This window comes from Marmota monax, unplaced genomic scaffold, assembly GCF_021218885.2.
Source record: "Marmota monax isolate L192 unplaced genomic scaffold, Marmota_monax_Labrador192_F-V1.1 WCK01_AAM20220418_F8-fsc00052, whole genome shotgun sequence".
NCBI lineage: Eukaryota > Metazoa > Chordata > Mammalia > Rodentia > Sciuridae > Marmota > Marmota monax.
This window is the reverse complement of record NW_026693473.1, coordinates 3,210,114-3,231,895: the sequence shown is the minus strand read 5'-3', so window position 1 is coordinate 3,231,895 and position 21,782 is coordinate 3,210,114. Positions and strand designations below refer to the sequence as shown.

The window sequence follows — 21,782 nt, the reverse complement described above, 5'->3', positions numbered from 1 at the left end:
AACTTGCTAATAGTCAAAGAAACCAAGGCTCAGAGAAATGAATAACCTGTCCAGAGTTTCTTTCATCTAAGAAAATATTTTCCCCAAGGCCCTCCAGAACCTTCCCAACTCCCTGCTATCTCGCCTCTCCATGTCCTTCACCTTCCATCCTTCACCTACTGACTTCTTCAGGGAGGCAGCTGGCCAGGTCCAGACTTTCTCATCACCTCCACTATGGACTCCAGCACTTCCCTGCCTTGTTCACTGGTGATTCCTTCTCACTTGTTGCTGCCTCACTTTCGAGACTCAGGTCCTGTAGAATCCAAGCAGGTCATCTAAAGAGCGAAGCCAGCCATAGGGGAAGAGGAGAGTTTATTCCCTAATAGAAGTTAGGCAGCCTCTGCCAGGTTCACTAGTTGTTATCATGTGGGAATGAGGGCCCTGTTACCCAGTGTTCTGGTTCTCCAGAGGATATCTCTAGATATCCAAGAGTGTGTGAATTCTCTAGATTTTTGAAATATTGGCAACTAAAGATGTCAAGGCTTTTGTTTTATTTGACTACTCTCTGTGGACATTTTTAGTCTACAAAAAATGTTCAACCTCTGCTCTAGGTTTTGTTCCTGCTCGAGACTACTGGCTCCCTCCCTGGAACTGGCCTTTGTCCTTTGGTTACCAGAGCTTATTTTGGACCCTGACCCAACACATCTCTCTCTAAGTTCTAATCTCTTCATCCACAAATCTTTCCTGCTGCTAGATGCAATTGCTCCCTCCCCTGATCTCCCATAGTATATAGATAGCATGGTTATTCAGAGCCTCGGTTTGGAATTAGATTGGAGTTTGGAATCCTGGCTCTGTTATCAGCTATGTGATTCAGTTTTCACTTGTGGAAAATCAGAGACAATAATAGTACCTACCTCCCGCAGTTGTGAAGACTAAATGATGTAATATCACATATCATAATTCCTGCCAGATGGTAAGAAATGTCAGCTACTTCTTCCCTGCTGTAGCTCCTATATAGGATTTCTATCTGATTCATCTTCATTTTCCCAACATTAAACTGAATAAATTAATGAGCATATAGTCATAGCCTCTTCCTTTCTAGTTCTGACTCACTATAGCCGGGGCCCCAATATAATATATTTCTAAGCTAGTCCATCCACAGTTACCGCTCTCTCTTTTGACCCTCTGTTGCACTGACAGAAGCCAAGGCAAAACTTGTAGCCTAGAGCAAACCAGCCCCTTCTAGGACATCGAGCCATTATATAAAAATTAGGGATTTTAAAAAAATATATGTTTAAATAAGTTTACCTTTCTGACTTCTCTTGGAAAATAGAGCTGAGCTGTCCAGACTCACATCCTTACATAGAGGGCAACAGTGTGGTGACCAGCAGCCTGGGGATGGGCCTCACTGGCAGGGGGGAACACTTCCACTGTCTATACGTCATGGGACCAGGCAGAAACCACAGACCGATGTCACTCACTTCCGTTCTCTGAGAGTCTATGTTGGCCGCTCCTGGCTTAGAGGCTACCACGAGATTGCTTTCTGCCTTGATTTCATCCATGTTAGCAGGGCAATGTATGCTCACCTATCAAAGAACCCCATTTTTATAATCCCACCAACTTGTTCTGACATTTTTGCTTGCTATCTTGTTTTTGTATATTTTCTTTATAATTCCATAATCTTATGTTGTCTTTTGTTTTTACAAAGCCACTTAAAACTTCATTTTTAATTTACTTAACCATCTACCTATGATTAAAAATTTAAAAATTTAGGTTGATGCTTATTTTCCTTATACTAAATAATGCTGTAGTAAGCATACATATAATATATATATATATATATATATATATATATATATATATATATATATATATATAGTCACAATACCTTTACTTTATTTTTATGTGGTGCAGAGGATTAAACCCAGAGCCTCACATGTACAAGTTCTACCACTGAAGTAAGCATTTTTGTGCACACATTTGTTTCACCACCTTTTATTATTTGATGAGCTAGATACATAGTAGTGAAATTATTAAGGAAAGAAATATAAACATTTTGTAGAATAAAGAAAAATGGCAATTTATGTATCTACTAAAATTAGAAGTACATATTTGAACAGTTAGCCAAGCTGAATAAAGGTGCAAAAAAGTCTTTACACATTAGAAGCAGGAATAAATACTTGAAGTTAAAAAGTTAAAATAGACAATTTTATGAAAACAAAAACTCATAGTTTTCCAAACCCCATATACCCAATTACAGTGCAGGATTTTGTTTTAATGTTTTTGGTACCCCATCTTACATAAAATACAGTTCAGGTGGCTTTCACCTTATTCACCTGCATTTAGCTTGCCCTTCTCTTATCAGTAAGTAGGAGGTCAATTATAGCATTCTCTAGATTACAGGTAAGGTTTTATTAGTTAGAATTGATCAGAAAAGGCAGAGCTAAAGAAATTTAAGACTTAATTTAAAACATAAGAAATGATAGATTTTAAAGAAAAAAAGCGTGAGTCCTAAAATGTTTTATTTGCACTAGACATTACATCCTTATAAATTCTTACAACCCTCATGGCATTGGTTAAGTACTAGTACCCTCATTTTACAGAGAAGGACATTGAAGTTCAGGGAGTTGGATGCTTCTGCCAAAATGGCAACCTTAGTATATAAGTAGAGAATTGTGTATTAACTGCTGATTATGTGACATCAATAGCCTTTAATCCTGTGCATTTATCTAAGACACGATATGACCTACAGACAAGCAGAAACAGCTACATTTACGCGCCCGTGAAAGCACACACAGTTCACTGTAATAAAGAAGTATTGCATTGATATGTTTACCACTAAAGTGAGCTTCAGGAGGACAAGTTTGTTTACTCATCTCTGAAATCTTTCTATTGTGCAGCGTGGTGCCTGGAACAAAGGTGCTAAATGAACTGAAAAGAAAATTCCCTAAAACAGAGAGAAATAAGCAATTCCCAGAATGAGTGTCTCTGATGTAAGCATCTTATGACTTCAGATATAAGTTAACAAATTGCACACCACAGAGGTTATACCCATTCATATCCCCACAACCCATAGTATATCAAATTACCTTTTATAATTTACTCATTAGAATCAATACCTCTACCCACCCACTGCCCAAATCTGTGATTGCCAATTTGATAAATGAAAATATCCTATTGATGTTTCAATTGGCATGTCTCTAATATTGAATAAAGATGAGCATTTGGATTTTTAAAATTATTTTTACATTTTTAAAATTTTTAATGATTATATATTCAAAGGAAGATGAAAAAAATGTATAGGGAAGTCTCGAGTACCCTTCCCAGTTCCCCCAATGGTAACAGCTTGCGTAACTGTTATAGGATGTCAAAAAACAGGAAATTGATATTGATATAATCCACAGAGCTTATTCAGATTTTGCCAATTTTACATGCACTCGTGTGTGTGTGTTGTGTGAGTGTGTGTTGTGTGAGTGTGTGTTGTGTGTGTGTGTGTAGTTTTATGCAATTCTATCACATGTAATGACTGCCACTATCGAGGTACAGAGCTATGCCACACCCCCAAGCTTTTCTTGCACTGTCTTTTTATAGCCTTATACCCCTACTGTCCCTACTACCCACTAACCATGGCAACTTCCAATCTTCTGTCTCTATAGTATGTTTTTCTATTTCAATAATGTCATATAAATGAAATCAAGCAGTATGTAACCATTGGGGATTGGCATTTTTGTTTAACATGATCCCTTGGAGACTCATTCAAGTTTTTGTGTATATAAATAGTTCTCTCCTTTTCATTACTTGGTATTCATCGTATGTATGTGCTATAGTTTAAATATTCACACTGAAAGACATTTCATTTTTCAGTTTTTGACTACTATAAATAAAAATGGTATGAATATTCATGTACCAGTTTTTGTGTGAACATACGTGTTCATTTCTCTGGGAAAATGCCTAAAAATGTAATTTCAGGGTCATATGGTAAGTGCATGTTTTCCTTTGTAAGACAGTGTTGTTTTCCAGAGTGGGTATAACATTGCACATTCCCAGCGGTGATATATGCATAATCTATTTCCTCTGCATTCTGCCAGCATTAGTGTTATTGCTATCTTTTTATTATTTTAACTATGTTGACATCTCGCATGCTTTTAATTTTCATTTCCATAATAGTAAATGATGTTGACCATCTGTGAATGTGGTAATTTTCCATTTGCATATCCTCTTTGAGGAAATGCCTTTGGAAACATATCTTTTGCCCACATTTTAATTTGGATTGTTTTACTGTTTAATTTGATAAATGAAAGTATCTCATTCGTGTTCACATTAGCATTTCTTTAATATTTAGGGAAAATGAACTTTGCTGTAATTTATATTTATTTGTTAAAATCACTGAACTATTACTAAAACTGAATTTCTTTTGTCATTTCATAATTGTTGGTTTCTATTCCCAATAAGACTATAAAAATAACATCAGCTATTTCATCTATATTCACCACAGTGCTTTAAAGATCAGCAAGTTCATCAGATATTTTTGTTTAGTTGGTTGAAAATACTTGTAAGATAGGGGTGATGATGAATTAGTTTGTGTAGTTGAATATTTCAGTTTTATCCAGTTTTCCCAGTGTCTGACTGGCATTGATTAACTTAACTAAATGTTCATCCATTTTTATTTTTATCAGATCGTTCAGTACAATAAGTCTTATTAATTTGGTCCCCAATATTATAGAGATGTAAAATTTGGGCTGTTTGTCTTATCATTTCCCTGATATTTCAGAAAGCAAATTTTAGATTTATTCTGACTCAAAGCTTTCTAAGAAAACGTTTTAACACTTCTTTACTCCAATTCTACCGTATGTGTTTTCTTGATGGTTGACATAAATTATAAGTGATCATAAAATTCTACTTGGGCTTTTTTTCTTCTTTACACCAAAATCTTCATCTCTGAGAGACCTCAAATAACAGCTTTCCTGTGACCTAAAGATATGGAATGGAATCTCTGTCAGGACCAAAACACAACTTGTCAAATGACAGCTGCAAAAATCCTTTTGTTCCTGAAATCCTTTCCAAGCTGTTTTGGGTAGAAAGAAGTGATGAGTTTTCTCTCCTTTGCTGAGCTTTTAAACTAAGAAGATTCCAGGACAGAAGATTCTAGAGTCCGCTCTGACTCTAGGTTATTTCCCCACAGCTCGTAGTGAACAGCGCAGAGGAGTTGGCTCCAGGGAACAGGCCCCATTTATCCACCAAGATTTTTTCGGGCGGGTGTGGTGCATCTGAGCTGTCTCCTTGTTCTCAGCTCTTTAAAGTTCACTCCCTCACTCAACTGGAAGTGCCGCAAAGGTCACTGAGGGACCCTGGACTGACATTTTCAGTCCTTCTCCCTACTTCACCTTTCTGCAGAATTTGACACTGTGACTACCCTCCGCTTGGTGAAACATGTTTGTCCTGTTAACTTAGGTAAACAAATTCTTTTAATTTCTTTGTTCCCTTCCCACCTCTCTGATGTGTTTATCCAGTTTCTCTGGCTGTATTTTTCTCACCAAGTGCATTAATTTGCTCTGGCTATGGTAACAAAGTACCACAAACAGAATGGCTTAAACAGTAGATTTTTTTTCCTGGAAGCCAGAAGTACCAAATGGGGGTACGCGCTCTGTTTTGTTTTGTTTTGTTTTTTTCCTGAAGGCTGTGAGGGAGGAATCTGTTCCCAGCCTCTCTCCTTGGTTTGTAGGCGGCCATCTTGTCTTCCCTCTATGTGTATTTCTTTGTCCAAATTTCCCCTTCTTTTATGCCAGTCATCCAGGACTAAGACCCACCCTGACAACCTCATTTTGACTTGATTATCTCTGTAAAGACCCCATCCAAAAATGATCACATTTTGAGGTACTAGAGGTTAGGATTTCAACAAATAACTTTTGGAGGTGAGTCACAATTCAACCATTAGCACAGAGCTACTAGAGTCACCTTTCATGTCGTATCTCATGTGCTCAATGCAGAATTTTGGCAAATCTGCTTTGTCTTTCCATGGATACATCCTCTTCTTTCCTGCATCCTTATCCTCCCTTGGTTTCCATAATACCACTTTTTCCCTGGTTTTCTCCAGTCTCCCTAGCCCCTCCTTGAGTTCCACTGTAGGCTCTTCTGCCTCATCTCTCTCCTTAATTGTCAAGATTTTCCAGTTTCCATCTTGGCTTCTCATTTCACCATCCCTCTCCCTGGGGAAGTCATCCTCACAATAATCTAAACTATAAACGGGACTGACACTGAAGACTCTTAATGTCTACCCTAGTTTGTATTTTTTTCTTGAACTCTGCACCTGAATATCTCCTTTCTACTTGGATACCTCCATTCAGCTGCTCTACAGACATCTTAATTTCCACATGTTAGAAAATGGACACACCCTCTGTCCTCTCTCTTCCTTTGCCCCAAACCCACTCCACTTCCTATGTCTTCCATTTTATGAAGAATGCTTTTGGGCACTTCTTGCTCCCCCAATTCTCCAAATGTGTTAAAAATAAATCCTGTCAAGCCTAGTGTTTGAACACCTTTTAAATGAGTCCTCTCCTCTCTGATGCCACCATAACTGGTCTCTGAGTCATGTTCTCTCTTATACTCTTTGCTCCACATTTGTCCCTGCACCCAACTTGGCTTTGACTTCTTTCACTTCATCCTTCTTCCCAATATGTAGCTTCCCCTGGTGATCAGAGTTACTCCCTGGAGGCTGTCCTTATTCTTGAGTACTACCTGTTTCAGGTCGTCCCCTGAGAATCCAGCTTGGGATTGCCCTGACAGGCTCAGACAATACTGAACACTTTTGCTGGTAAAGAAACTTTCTGCATTCTAGTCCTAGAAATGCCATTAAGTAGTTGTGCAATCTTGGACAAATCACTTCCTTTCTGTTTCTTAATCCTCACAACAACAATAATAAAAATAATTAATAACAATAGATACTGAGTGTTTATCAGAACCTAGTTCTAAGATCAGTATATGGATTATCACATTAAAATCTCACAACCACCACCTGACATATTAATTATATCTTCATTTTAGAGACAAGAAACTGAGCATTACAATGGTTGAGCAACTTCTACAAGGCCACACAACTAGAAAGCAAGGGAGCTGGTTTGCAAGCCCCAGCAGTCTTTCCAAAGCATGGCCACTTAACCACCAGACAATCACATCTGTAAAATAAGGAAACGAGTGCTCTGTCCTCTTCCAAGTATAATTTGCTATCAAAATAGGCCTAAAAGAACTGAAGGAGTTAAGGTTGGAGTGAGCATATTTTTGAAGAGGAGTCAAGACATGAAAAAAGTTAAACTCAAAGGACTAAAGCCTTACAGTGGAATCCCACAGATTATGAGTGATCATATACTGCTAAATAGTTGTAAAAAAAAATCATCTTAGCTTGGTTTCTTTAAAAAAAAAATCTCATTTTATTTTTCTGCCTAAAAACCTTCAAGTTCAAAAGCACACAGTAGAAAATAAAGCCATCTGTATTTCTGAGTAACATTGTGTGTATCACTATACATTCTGTTTACTTTCCCCTTAAGCTTACACTTTATAAAGTGTTCTATACAGGATTTTAATGATTCCATGATGTTCCATTATGGATGTTCTAATTACCTATGTTTAGACATGTAAGTGGTTTCAAAGATTTTCCCTATTAGAAACAATGGCCAAAAACAAAACAAAACAAAAAAAAAACTATGTCACTAAAATTCTACAGACACATATTATTAAATCCTTAGCATAAATTCTCCAAAGGGGAAGTGTTTGGTTAAAGAATATATACATTTTTTAAAAGGATTTTGATATATTTCACTAGATTATTGCTCAGTAAGATCATATAAACTTCAGTTGGCAATGAGAATATAAATATTTCTCTCTTCTCAACAACATGGAGGATTCTTTTTTTTAAAAGTATTTTTAGTTGTAGATGGACGCAATACCTTTAGTTTGTCTATTTAGTTTTTTATGTGGTGCTGAGGATTGCACCCAGTGCCTTACAAATGCTAGGCAAGAGCTTTACCACTGAGCCCTGGCCCCAGCCCCAGCCCCAGCATGGATTCTTGCTTGTTTTTTTTTTTTTTTTATTTACCACTTTGATAAAGAAAAAAAAAATGATCTTTTGCTGTTTTGATTTGTATTCCTTTTATTTCTGATAAGACTTAACATTGTTTATTGGCTACTTGTTGGTTCGTAACCAATTTTCAGGCACTGAAACAAAGAGAATCTTAACAAGAACAAGAAACAATGGCCTGTTTTCCTATAAGCCTCTGTGGGCAGTGCTAGGATTAAGCAGCATCATTCCTGTCGCTCCACAAAGATTCTAAGTTCTGAATTTTTTACGGGCGCCTATAAAGTTTCAAGATTTCACTAGAGAGAAAAGCAATCTTTGCTTGAAAATGAAATTCTAGTCTTCTGATTAAAAAAAAAAATGCAGCAAGGCTGTTTCCTAAACCAGTAAGTGTTGGGTAAATGGCAGACTTTCAAAGAAGAAAAGTAACAAATAATGACTGACTGGTGCCACCACCGTGCAAAGGAAGGGGGAGGTGTGACTTCTACCAGGGAGTCCCTGCCAGGGGACCGGAACCTGCAGCGACATGGAGAAGCCCTGTGGTGCTCAGCAAGGCTGGCAAGAAAGACCTCATCTCTACCCCTTAGGAGCAGTGTGACCCTGGGTGAATTATTTAGCCTCTTTAAGCCACTCTTAGTTCATCTATAAAACAGCACGATAATAGTATCTGTCCAAAAGCCATTGTGGAGATTAAAATTGAGTGAAACAGCACTAGTAAAGTACACCGCACATCTTTCATATTCCATACACGACAACTAATTGAACTACTCTGCCTCCTTGCACTACCCCACATTCCCCAGAATCTCCCTATCTCCCATGGCCTGATTGTGACTCATTAACTGAATTTTGTATTTTCTCCTTATACAGTCATCCCTTGGTATCCATGGGGATTGGTTCCAGGATTTCTATGAATGCCAAAATCTTGAATACTTAAGTTTCTTATGTGAAATGGCATAGTATTTTCATATAACTCATGTACATCCTCTCATATACTTTAAATCACCCCAGTATTACTTAAAATACCTAGTATACCACAAATACTATGTAAATAATTGTTATACTGCATTATTTAGGGAATAATGACAAGAAAGAAAAAGTCTATTCATGTTTAGTACAGACACGACCATCATGGGTCTAACTACAATACCCATCTTCAGGTGGTTGGCTCCATGAACGGGGAGCCCACAGATACTTAGGACCCAGGATACCTCTTCTTCTCCTTCCTTTTCTTTGGCTTCTCTCCTTTTACCTTCTCCATGTGAGCCCTCCACTCTTAGGCCAAATTGACTATGATGTACCAAAAACATTTCCTTCTCATTTGTCATATTTGTGTAGACATTTAAAATTTTCCTCATTCTGGACTTAAAATCAATGTCTGTAAACACTCAATATTTGTAAAACAGTTTACAAGACCAAAATTCATCTTTTAAAAAAAACTGCCAATAAACTGTTTTTGGCTTCTCAATAATTTTCACCTTCATGTGGCAAAGATCTCTTGAAGAAAAAAAGATAAAAAAAGAATCAACCTAGAGCAGAGGCTCCAAGAAGGAGAGAATGACTTCTGTGGGCTTTAGCTAACTTTTCACATTACACGCCGCTCTCCCACCCAGGAATTTTCACTTTGGGCCTTTAACTAGACAGGCCCTGAATACATATTAGCATTCTCAGGCAGGAAGGGTGGTTGTCACAGTCCCGTTCTCAACCTCAGCCTTTTGCTGAGGTCATAACCCTTAATGGCCCTGCAAAGGATAAGCTTGATCACACTTACCACCTGGGATCCATCTTGACTGCTTCTGCTGTGTCCCAGGTTCTGGAAATGAGCCCACTTGTTTGTCTGGCTGTGCTGCTCTGAGTTCTAGCATAAGAATAGCAGCCCTTCCACGCCTGTGCGAGTGATCATATAGCCTGTTAACTTCTTTAAGAGGAACTGTTCCTCTTTTCAGACTTTGCCCACACTTGAGGAAGATATTTAACCCTTTCCTTGCTTTTTAAAAAATTTCATTGACCTAGGTCTAAATATATTTTTATAAAATAATTCAGTGGTTTTGGGGGTCCAGACATGATGTTAAGATGAGGCTGACCCCAAATACCCCCTCTTGAAAATCCCTCAAAAAATTGAGAAATTAAATTGAAAAGGGGGGTCGGGAATCTTTGCACCTACTAAGTAAAGTAAAAAGACAAGTTTTGGTAAAATGACTAAAACTGTGATGAATTGAGTGTGGATGGGTGTAAGTAGCCTCCCCTTGGACATTTCCATCATTAAGATGAGGGAGGACATACTGAGCCTGGGATGAGGAGAGATGTCCTCCTGCAAGGGTTGTACAACCAAGGAGAGCAAACACAAATGACTACTTCCATTAGCTCAGGCCTACCCTGGTCAAAGATTACCTTGATGAGGAAGAATATTCTGGAATAGAAGCCTGATAAAAAGCAGCGTTAGAAAATTAATTAGATGTAGCAACACAGAATTCGTCAAGCAGAAACTATAGTAGAAGAAATTTCCTCATATGAACTAAATGGGACATCATTTAGAAACTGAAATTTTAGTACATCAAAGCAAAGTTTGTGAAATGGATTCTTATCCAGACAAATCAGTGAGAACACTTTAAATTCCAAAGAGAGAGAGAGAAAGCTAAAAAAAAAAAAACCTGATGTGGCCTTTTTCTCAATCTCAGAAAATGGTAGAACAATACCTAGAGAGTTTTAGGTTAATATTTCCATCCTAAATAAGATGCCAGTTATTTGTGAAATCAACAGAAATATACTACCAAGTAGATAAGAAAACAACAAAAATTCCACAGCCAAGATACTCTTCCAAAATCAATTACTTAAAGATGTATTGCAGAATAGTAAGAAATGAATCAAAACTGAAAGCCTAAGGGTTTTAGAGAAGGCATGGCTGATAAAAACCAGTGCTGAGCTTTAAAGGCAGTTAAATATAAAGAGATAAGATTAGATAATTGTTTTAAATTTGATTCAGAATGCAAGAAAAATTATTGGAAGTAAATGATCTATACTATTTTTAATACTAACATGATACCATGGCTAACTGGAGCAAAGAAGTAAAGTTAATGAATTGTTAATCTTCGAATTAAAAGATTAAAAGAATTCAATTATTGTGTTAATTTTGACTTCTTCCTTCTTTTTAGAAAAAGAATAAAAGATTTATTTAATGAAATGAAAATATGCTCTGGGAATGGGGAATGGGGAGTGGGCCATTCCAAGAGAAGAAGCAATTAACTTTGATAATTTCATCTACATTCAAGCATATTTTTTAAATATTAAGATAAAAAACACAGTTAAAAATGGATTGTATACCTTTCAAACTATTGCAAAGCAGGAATGTAAATAGATTAATATTTACAACAATATTTATAACTAATAAATATAAACATAGTAATAAGTGAATAAAATGTAGAAATATTTGTAACAATAGATACTATAACAAAAACAAGACAAACATGAATCTATATAAATTCAATTTGTCATAAATATTAAAACTATGGAATTTTTCTTCAGTTTCTTAGTATCAATGTATAGTCTACTTTTTACTTAAGATAGCATAAGCATTTTTCTCATATTATAAAACTTTGGGGAGCCATGTAATAATATATTAATAGTCCACCAAGCAGATACACTGCAGTAAAATTATCTCCTCAATGTCACAGTATTTTTATATTGCGAACAATTATTATTAATGTATTTGTATATGATTTTTTAGTATTCATTTGTCATCCATAACGAAGTATCCCAAAACCTCTTTGCTTAAAACCACACCTGTTTAGGGATTGATATCCAGAATATATAAATAAACTCCTACAACTCAACAACAACAATAAAAACAAAAACCCAGCTTAAAAAGGGGCAAAGGACTTGAATAGCAATTTCTCCAAGGAAGATATACAAATGGCCAATAAGCACACAAAATACGTTTGTAACCACTAGTCATCAGGGAAATGCAAATCATAACCACAGTAAACGTCAGCAAGATGGTAGAATAGGAAACCCCAGTCCTTCCACCCTCCCACGGAGACACCGACTCAACAATACACAGATAAACTCTCTGTGAGAAATCCAGAAGGCAGTTCAGAGGCTCCTTCACACCAGGTGAGCACAAAACCAACTACATCAAAGCCAGCAGGGAACTTGGTAGCACACTCTGGCCATGGTCCTTCCCCTCAGCACAGCACCACACAGTTAGGAGAAAACTCCTAGTTCCTGGCTTCTCCCTGAGGGAAGAAAGAAGACAGGACCACACAACCAAAGTTCTGACTCGTTGGGAGAGCAGCCTGAGGTATTTGCTTCTGTCTTGTCTGTCTCAGATTGTGCTGGGACTTAGCGTAGGGGCCACTGGAGCGGAGAGCTGGGTGACGTGCCACTGACCTAGAGGACCCTTGGTATACATACACAGGCAGGTAGAGCCCAGTGGCCTTTCCCTCAAGGGGAAGGGAAGATTGGAGTGTGCATCCAGTATTCCAGATTTTCGGGGGGATAAAGGGATGCTCAAAGGTTTGGTTTCTTTGGGTGTCTTGGTGCACTGGCTGGACCTAGCATACTCTAGATACCTGGGGGCCCCTGAAGGAAAGGGCTGGGTGTTATGCTTCTCTAAAGGGCCTGTGGTACAATATAGCTTGGTGGCCTCTCTCTCAGAAGGCAAGAGTCGGGTATGTGTCCAACATTCTGGTTTTTCAAGGGGCTGGTCAAGGAACTGGTTTCTCTGTAATTCAAGATGGGTGTACCATACTCTGGATAACTGAGAGCTTATAAGAACGGAAAAGATGGACAGTGTGTTACTGTATCAGAGGACACACAGCATAGCAGACAGACACCAGAAGGATCCAGAGATATGAGTTACTGAGACAGAAAAACAGCAAATCCCTTTAATTATGAAGCTATCTGCATGAGTCCAGGGAAGACATGTCCACAGGAAAAGTTTAAAGACCCCCGCCCCCCACCCCAAGTCTCTGCTCCCGCCACCAATCTTTTGCCAGGCTGATAGGTAAAAGTCTTTACCTGTACAAGGCCAGTCAGTAAAGATTAGAGATGTGGTTGTTTTTTTTCAAATGTACAGATAACAATACAGAGCTATAAGAAACATGTATAAATAAGGAAAATGGTCAAATCAACGGAACAAAATAAATTTCCAGAAACTGACCCTAAAAAACAGAGGTATATAGATTAGCTACCAATGATTTCAAAATAACTATCATAATGGTATGCAGTGATTTCAGGAAAAATGTGCATAAACCAAATGAGAATTTCAGCAAAAGATAGAGATTATATATATATATATATATATATATATATATATATATATATATATATATATATATCTGAAGACATACCAAAGAAAATAAAGAGCCAAGCATGGTGGTGCATGCATATGATCCCAGCAGCTGGAGAGGCTGAGGCTGGAGGATTGTGATTAAACTGCTTAAATAAAGGACATAGAGTGATTGAAGGATTACAAAAACTTGATCCAGCTATATGCTGTCTGTAATAATTTTGGATTTAAGGATAAACAGGCTGAAAGTATGGAAAATATATTCCATGTAAATGTTAACCAAAGGAGAGACCATAGGTATAACAGATAGCCATAGGTATAACAGATAAAATAGACTCTGTGTTTGGCCATTTGTGCTGTGATAATAAACTTCCTGAGACTGAGTAATTTATAAGGAACAGAAATTGATTCTGGAGATTGCTGGAGATCAGAAAGCCCAGGATCAATGTGTAAGCATTTGGTATCATCTGAAGGTCTTCTTGCCTTAGCTTGATGGAATGCAGACACAGGGTGGAAAAGGGACAAAAGGAGGAGGAAATACTGTGTCCTCATGTGGCTGAAGAGTAAAACAATAAAAAGGGCCCAAGGTGTTTCCTTCCATCCCCTTTATTAGATGCTCACCTACCACAGTTAAGATTACTTTTGAACACTTATATTTGAAGAGACATTCAGGCCATAGCAGACGTTAAGACAAAAACTGTCAAAGGAAACAAAGAAAACATTTTATAATAATAAAATGGTCAATTTTATTATTATAAAGATAAAACAATTATAAATTTATATGCATCCAACATTAGAGCACCTAAATATGTAAAGCAAACATTGACAGATCTTTGGCCCATTTCGTTTTCTTCTTGTATTCTAGGATTTCTCCACATATTCTGCACAACAGTACTTTGTGAAATTCACCTTTTGCACATATATACTCTCCTAGTCTTAGCTTCTCTTTTCATTATCTTGACAATGTCTTTCATAGAGCAGAGGTTTTTTTTTTTTATTTTAATAAAGTACAGCTCATTGATTCTTTCTTTTGTGAATTTTCCCTGGGGTGTTGTACCTAAACATTTCTCAACAAGCCCAAGACCATGTAGATTTTCTCTTGTATCTTCTAGAAGTCTTGCATTTTACATTGAGGTCTATGATCCATTTTGAGTATGAGGCAATTTTTATGAAAGGCATGAAGTCTGTATCTAAATTCATTTTGTGAATGTGTATTTTCAGTTGTTACAGTATTGTTTTTGAAAAGACAATCTTTTCTCTCTGGCATTTCACTTTCTCCTATGTCAAAGACCAGTCAACTATATTTCTGTGGGTCTGTTTATGGGCTTTCTATTCTGTTTCATGATCTATTTGCCTATTATTTTACCAACACCACATTATCTGGTTTACTGTAGTTTTATGGTAAATCTTGAAGGTGGGTAGTGCTAGCCTCCAACTTTGCCATCCTCCTTCTGTGTTGTAAGACATGAACTTTTATGTTTTCTGTTCTGAGTAGGTTATCATTTGAGACAATTTTTTGAAAATTGGATATTTTTATATATTTTGTTGTAAAATTGTGGACATTTTTCATGTAATTTTTCCCAACCCCTCTTAAACTCTGACAGTCTTATTAGAAATATAACTTTTCTTTTTTTTATCTTTATCTAGTTTCTGAGATTCCAGTTCAAGCCTTCAACACATGGACCTTTGCAGGACATTCAAAATTCAAGCTACAGCTATTTCCATTTGAGTCATTGTAAGAGTTCACATTTTTCTGCTGAAATTACCTCTTAGAGTTGCCTGCTGTCTATCCTTTCCATTACATCCTTTAACATATTAATTATAATTTAAATTCCCTGTCAGATAATTCCAAAATCTTTGTCATATATGTGTCTGCTTCTGATAAATGCTTGGTATTGTCAGAATTTTGTGGGTTTTTTTTTTTTTTGCCATTTTATAGACCTCATTTTTTGTTGTTGTTGTTACAAGTGAGAAGGGTTGAATCAGATACTAAGTGCTGAGACAAAAATATTTTATGCTTGGAGAGGAGTATATCTTTCCTGCAAAGTCCTTAGTAGATACAGGAATTTCCATTAATTTGGTTGGAAGTTGAGTTGGATTTGAAATTTGTCATTGCCATGGTCAACCTCAGTGCACCACAGGCTTCAGATTTCGCCAGTGATACCTGTGTTGGAGGATGAGGTGTTTGCCAGAGTGTTCCTCTGAGTGTCTGCTTCCCACTCGATTATGTATTTCCCTGCTTTGTTTAAAATCTTCCCTTTGTACTGCTCCCCAGAAAGAATCTCTAGCAGTTCTCCCTACTGAATTTCAGAGATGCTGCAGAGCATGAAGATGTGCCTTACAAAGATGGAGCTAAGCACATAGAGTCTCTCCACATCTCTACTGTACTTGGTGCTCTACCTCAAATACTGTTAGAATAAGAGTTGTTTTTTCTTTGTTGGGATTCATTTTTTTTTGTAGAGGGAAGTGCGCCAGACACCTCTAGTCATCTATCATGCTATAGTCACAGTGTATTGGAGTGTTTCTGATGGGGTGGAGAGGTTCACTGATGTTCTGGTTAGGTTTCCATTTTAATCAGACACCATGAACCCACTTCTTGGAATCCTTCACTAGTGTTCCTGTTCCTCTTCCATGTTTAGTGCTAAGCCTGGAACTTATTCCTGCCTTTCTCCCAGGGGTAAGCATAGTCCCCTCTTTACCTCCCCCAGTGACTGAGTTTGGACAAGTGCCCTAAGGATATGATTTTTGTTTCCATTGTCCTTGTGGAATAAGCATTCAAATCCATGGGGGAATAGGGTAGATAAGTTTGGTGGTTTATTGCTATGCCTCTCATCAAACCAAGAAAATTTTCTGGGTGGTGAGAAAAACTTTATCAGGATTTCTTCCAATTTCCCTTGTGAGTTCTTGGTAGGATTCTTCCAGAAAAACTCTTCAAGGAGGTGTTGACTCCAAAGAGTTTATTATATAGCACTAGCCCACACTCAATCTTCAGCAATATATTAAAATTTTCTAGCTGATTATTGTTACTGGCTGATATGGTTTAGATAGTAGGTCTTTCCTAAAAGCTCATGTGAGAGACAATGCAAGAAAGTTTAAGGGTGAAACGATTGAGGTATAAAAGGTTTAACCTAATCAGTTCATTAATCCCCTGATGGGGATTGACTTGGTGGTGGGGTGTGGCGGGAGGAGCTGGGTCTTTGGGAGCAGGCCTTTGAGGCATGTATTTTGTATCTGGCTAGTGGAGTTTCTCTCTGCTTCCTATTGCCACCTTCCCAGCTTCTTTCCTCTGCCACATCCTTCTGCCATGATGTTCTGCCTCACCTTGAGTCCCAAGGAATGCAGGTGGCCATCTATGGTCTAAGACCTCTGAAACCATGAGCTCCCAAATAAACTTTTCCTTCTTAAAATTGTTCTTGTCAGGTCTTTGAGTCACAGCAGAAAAAAAAAAAAAAAAGCTGACTAAAACACTGGCTTACATGGTGTTGCAAAGGGGCAAAATTGTGATGTATGCAGTCGAGGGGAGAAATAAAGAATGTCCATGGGCTTCTGCCCCTTTCAATACTTTATTCACTCAAATTACTCAATACAATTTCATTCTATAGGTTCTTAATCAAGAAAACGACAATCCTTAATGCTAGGCACTGCAATAGACATAATAAGTTCACAGCGAACAATTCTAGATTAATTCTAAGCACTGCAAAACACATTTAATCATGACAGGCTAGAGACAGACATTCCCTCTGCATGCTAAATTCAAAGGTCTTAAGTCTTAGGCTTTGAGTCCAGCAGATGCACACTCACTCAGACCGTAGTAATCAGGTCCGGAACCAAGGCAGGCTTTTTCCTGGCATGGAGTGGACGACCCATTGAGGAGAGAGTCATAGGGAGAAGTTGCGGCTCTCACCAAGGTCCAGACGAGGTGATAGAGGATCATGCAGAGGATCAGGAATAATGACAAGTGATGGGAAGTCAGGTCCTCATCAGGCTCTCCAGCTGAGTGCATTCTTGTTTCCGCTGGCTGATCCCTGTTCATCAGCTCTATTATTTATACTAAATTTGGGGGCTTTTTGACCTCCCTTTCAATCCTTATCAGTTACCACTGGATTTCTCCATGACGTCATTTACCCTGGGGTCAGAAACATCTGCTCTGGTGGTCTCCACCCTGATCTTCTCGCCTTTCCCTCTTATCAGGCAAGGACAGCCTGCCAGGGGCTTCACTCTGTTTATCAGGGTGAGGGGAAGTAACTTGTCTGAGGCCATACTAGAGGGCTCTATGTGTGTACCTGGTAAGACTACAGATTTCAAACTGGAGTTTTTAAAATGGAGTTGCTTAGGCTCAGGCCTAAGGGCATCCTCACATATGGCATCTGGAAGAATCTACCCCAAGTTATGAAATACTAGAACTGTTTTTCCATATGTGAACCTGAGTCTTGCCAGATTTTATTTAAAGAACTGACTTCAGTTCTTTTAAGGGGTCAAAAAACTTCATTAGTTTTTAGTTTGTCCATGTTTTTCTTGTTGTAAGAATATGAGCAAATCTCTCTAGCTCTCTACATCTCTGAAATGAAACCAGAATTTATATAATTTTCCATATGTAAGTCCTAAAAATCAATAAAAAATAACCAGACACAGAGGTGTCTGGATATAAGATCAATCTTCAAAATCAACTGTATATCTATATACCAAGAACAAACAATATAAAATATTAAATGTCACTAAAATAAGTAATAAAAATATCTTTTCATTAATCAACATCATTAAGAGAACAAAAAGGGATAGTTTAATATCTCTAACCACAAAAAATTACTATATCCAGGATGGATAAAAAATTCTTATAAATTTAAATAATAAAACAACAGAAAACTGAATAGACAAGTAAACAAAAGAATTCACCAAAGTCCCAAAAGGGATATCTAAAAGTTCGAAAATCTAACAACTATATGAAAAAACATTCAACTTCATTAGTCATCAGGGAAATGCAAATTAAACCACAGCGCTAAAATACACCCACCAGAAGAGCTATTATTGAAAAGACTGTTGATTCCAAATGTTATCAAGTATGTTAAACAACTAAAAATCTCAAACATAACTAGTTTGAGAAAAATGTTTGGCATTTCTAAGGCTGAACATGTGCATACTATATTGGCCATGTATTGCTGCATAATGTATTATCCTAGGACTTAGTGATTGAAAACAATAAACATTTCTTTCACTATTTGTGTATGTCAGAAATGTGACAGCAGTTTAGCTGGGTGGTTTTTGTCTGATGGTCTTATGAGTTTGCAGTCAAGATGTCAGCACTTCTGAATACCTGACTATAGCTAGCAAATTGGCTCTCAAGATGGTGTACCTATGTGACTATTGGCAGAAGGGCTTAGTTTTTCACAACATGGACCTCCCCATATAACTACTCTAATGTTCCCATGACATGGCAACTAGCTTCCTCCAGAGCATGTAAGAGAGAAGCTATCGTGCTTTTTATGACCTCGTATTGGAAGTAACACTCTGTGACTTCTGCTATTCTATTCATTAGAAGTGAGTCACTAAGCAGTTCACACATGAGGGTCATGGATTTAGCCCCCTACCTCTCCACCCCCACTTTTGAATGGAGGAGGGTTGAAGACCACACACACCATATGACCAAACAATTTCACTCTAAGCTACAGAAGCAAAAATGGGTAGGTGTGTGACTCCCCAAAGAAGTACAAGAATGTTTGTGGCATCATTATTCATAACAGCCAAGTAGTAGAAACAAACTGAAAGTCAATCAATAACAGTGTAATGGTGTTCCACTTTACCTTTTGAATAATGCCTTTGCTTCTTATTTTAAAAGGGACATGTTTTTCTTTTCCTCTTCTTCCTCTCCCCCTCCCTGAACTTGAATTATCTGTTCTTTATAGGAAGGAGATGCCACCCGAAGAACTAGGAAGTGACTATCTCCCAAATTAACAAGTGGATTTCAATTCACCATCAGGATGCACCTGGAACACCCCAGCCCCAGGTCAGAGCACACCTGGAATGTAGCCTTTGAATAGCTCCTTTAAAAGCCCTATGTTTTCCCTGATGGTCAGAATCACAGCCTCCAGTACTGGAGTCCCCTGTGTTTCTCCTTTGCTAGCAAGGCAAAAAACAAACAAACAAAAAAAAAAAAAAAAAAACTTTCCTTTTTCTTAAAACCATGTCCTCATTATTATTAAATTGTTATGAATTTGTATCAGGGACAAGGACCAAGATTTTGGTAACAATAGCATGATTAAATAAATTGTAATATATTATTTTATTTTTAAGTTATTTTATTTGTTTTAATTAGCTATACATGTCAATAGAGTGCATTTATGTACTTGGATATATAATACATCAATGGAGTATAATTTCTTATTTTTATGATTATATATATTGTAGAATCACATGGATCATGCAGTCATATATGTATATAAGGTAATAATGTCTGTTTCGTTCTACTATCCTTCCTATCCCCATATCCCCTCCCTTCATTCTCCTCTACGTAATCTAAAGTAAAACTATTCTTCCCTAGCACCACCACCATATTGTGAATTAGCATCTGCATATCAGAGAAAATATTCAGCCTTCGGTTTTTTAGGACTCGCTTATTTCACTTAGCATGATATTCTCCAACTCCATTCATTTACAGGTAAATGCCATAATTTCATTCTTCTTTAAACCTGAGTAATATTCTATTAAATATATATACACCACATTTTCTTTATCCATTCATCTATTGAAGGGCACCTAGGTTGGTTCCATTGCTTAACTATTGTGAATTAAGCTGCTATAAACATTGACGTGGCTGCATCACTGTAGTATGTTGATTTTAAACCCTTTGGGTACAAATCAAGGAGTGGGATTGCTGGATCAAATTGTGGTTCCATTCCAAGTTTTCTGAAGAATCTCCATACTGTTTTCCAGGGTGGTTGCACCAATTTGCAGTCCCACCAGCGATGTATGAGTGTGCCTTTTTCCCCACATCCTTGTCAACATTTATTGTTGCCTATATTCTTGATGATTGCTATTCTGACTGAAGTGAGATGAAATCTTAGAGTAATTTTGCATTTCTTTAATTGCTAGAGATATTGAACACTTTTTCATATATTTGTTGATCGGTTGTATTTCTTCTTCTGTGAAGTGTCTGTTCAGTTCCTTAGCCCATTTATTGATTGGGTTATTTTGGGTGTTTTTTTTTTTTTGTTAAGCTTTTGAGTTCTTTATATATCCTAGAGATTAATGATTTATCTGAGGTGCTCGTGGTAAAGATTTTCTCCCAATCTGTAGGCTCTCTCTTCATGCTATTGATAGTTTCTTTTTCTGAGAAGAAGCTTTTTAGTTTGAAACCATCTCATTTATTGATTCTTGATTTTACTTCTTGTGCTTTAGGGATCTTATTAAGGGAGTTAGATCCTAGGCCAACATGGTGGATGCTTTTGGCCTATTTTTATTCTAGTAGGCGTAGGGTCTCCGATCTAGTGCCTAAGTCTTTGATCCACTTTGAGTTGAGTTTCATTCAGGGTAAGAGATAATTAATTTCATTTTGTTATATGTAGCTTTTAATTTTTCTCAGCATCATTTGTTGAAGAGGCTATCTTTTCTACAGTGAATGTTTTTTAGCACCTTTGTCTAGCTATTAGAAAACTATTTGTGTAGGTTCAATACCATGCTATTTTTGTTACTATAGCTCTGTAGTATAGTTTTAGGTCTGGTATTGTGATGCCTCCTGCTTCACTTTTCTTGCTAAGGATTGCTTTGCTTATTCTGGGTCTCTTATTTTTACAAATGAATTTCATGATTGTTTTTTCTATTTATATGAAGACTGTCATTGGGATTTTAATAGGAATTGCATTAAATCTGTATAATGCTTTTGATAGTATGGCCATTTTGACAATATTCATTCCACCTATCCAGGAGCATGGGAGATATTTCCATCTTCCAAGGTTTTCTTCAATTTTTTTCTTTAGTGTTCTGTAGTTTTCATTGTAGAGGAATTTTGCCTCTTTTTTTAGATTGATTCCCAGGTATTTTATTTTTTCAAGGATATGGGATATCTCACTAACATATCCTTTTCAATGAATGGGATAGATTTCCTAACTTCTCTTTCAGTGGATTTGTTGCTGATGTATAGGAATGTGTGTGATTTATGGGTGTTGATGTTATATCCTGCTAACTTTGCTAAATTCATTTATTAGTTCTAGAAGGTTTTTGGTGGAATTTTTTGGATCTTCTAAATATAGAATCATGTCATTGGCAAATAGTGATAGTTTGAGTTCTTCTTTACCTATTTGTATCCCTTTAATTTCTTTCTTTTGTCTAATTGCTCTGGCTAGAGTTTCAAGGTTGATGTTGAATAAAAGTGGTGAAAGAGGGCATCCTTGTCTTGTTCCAGTTTTTAGAGGGAATGCTTTCAATTTTTCTCTGTTTAGAATTATGCTGGCCTTGGGT

General features: G+C 37.1%; 1 protein-coding gene and 1 long non-coding RNA gene across 2 annotated transcripts in view; one reads left to right on the top strand and one right to left on the bottom strand.

Moving 5' to 3' along the window:
• Cd86 (CD86 molecule) overlaps positions 1-9,961 on the bottom strand; it is a 70,513-nt gene extending 60,552 nt beyond the window's left edge. Inside the window, exon 1 of the mRNA XM_046458011.2 lies at positions 9,816-9,961. Coding sequence (XP_046313967.1) covers positions 9,816-9,829 — 14 coding nt within the window. The 5' untranslated portion in view covers positions 9,830-9,961. The remainder of the gene's footprint in view (positions 1-9,815) is intronic.
• A 2,086-nt stretch (positions 9,962-12,047) lies between these two features.
• On the top strand, positions 12,048-19,509 carry LOC124101698 (uncharacterized). Its single transcript, XR_006854692.2, has 3 exons — positions 12,048-12,154; positions 14,979-15,066; positions 19,232-19,509. It is a non-coding gene; the product is annotated as an uncharacterized LOC124101698 (long non-coding RNA).
• Positions 19,510-21,782: the final 2,273 nt, after the last annotated feature.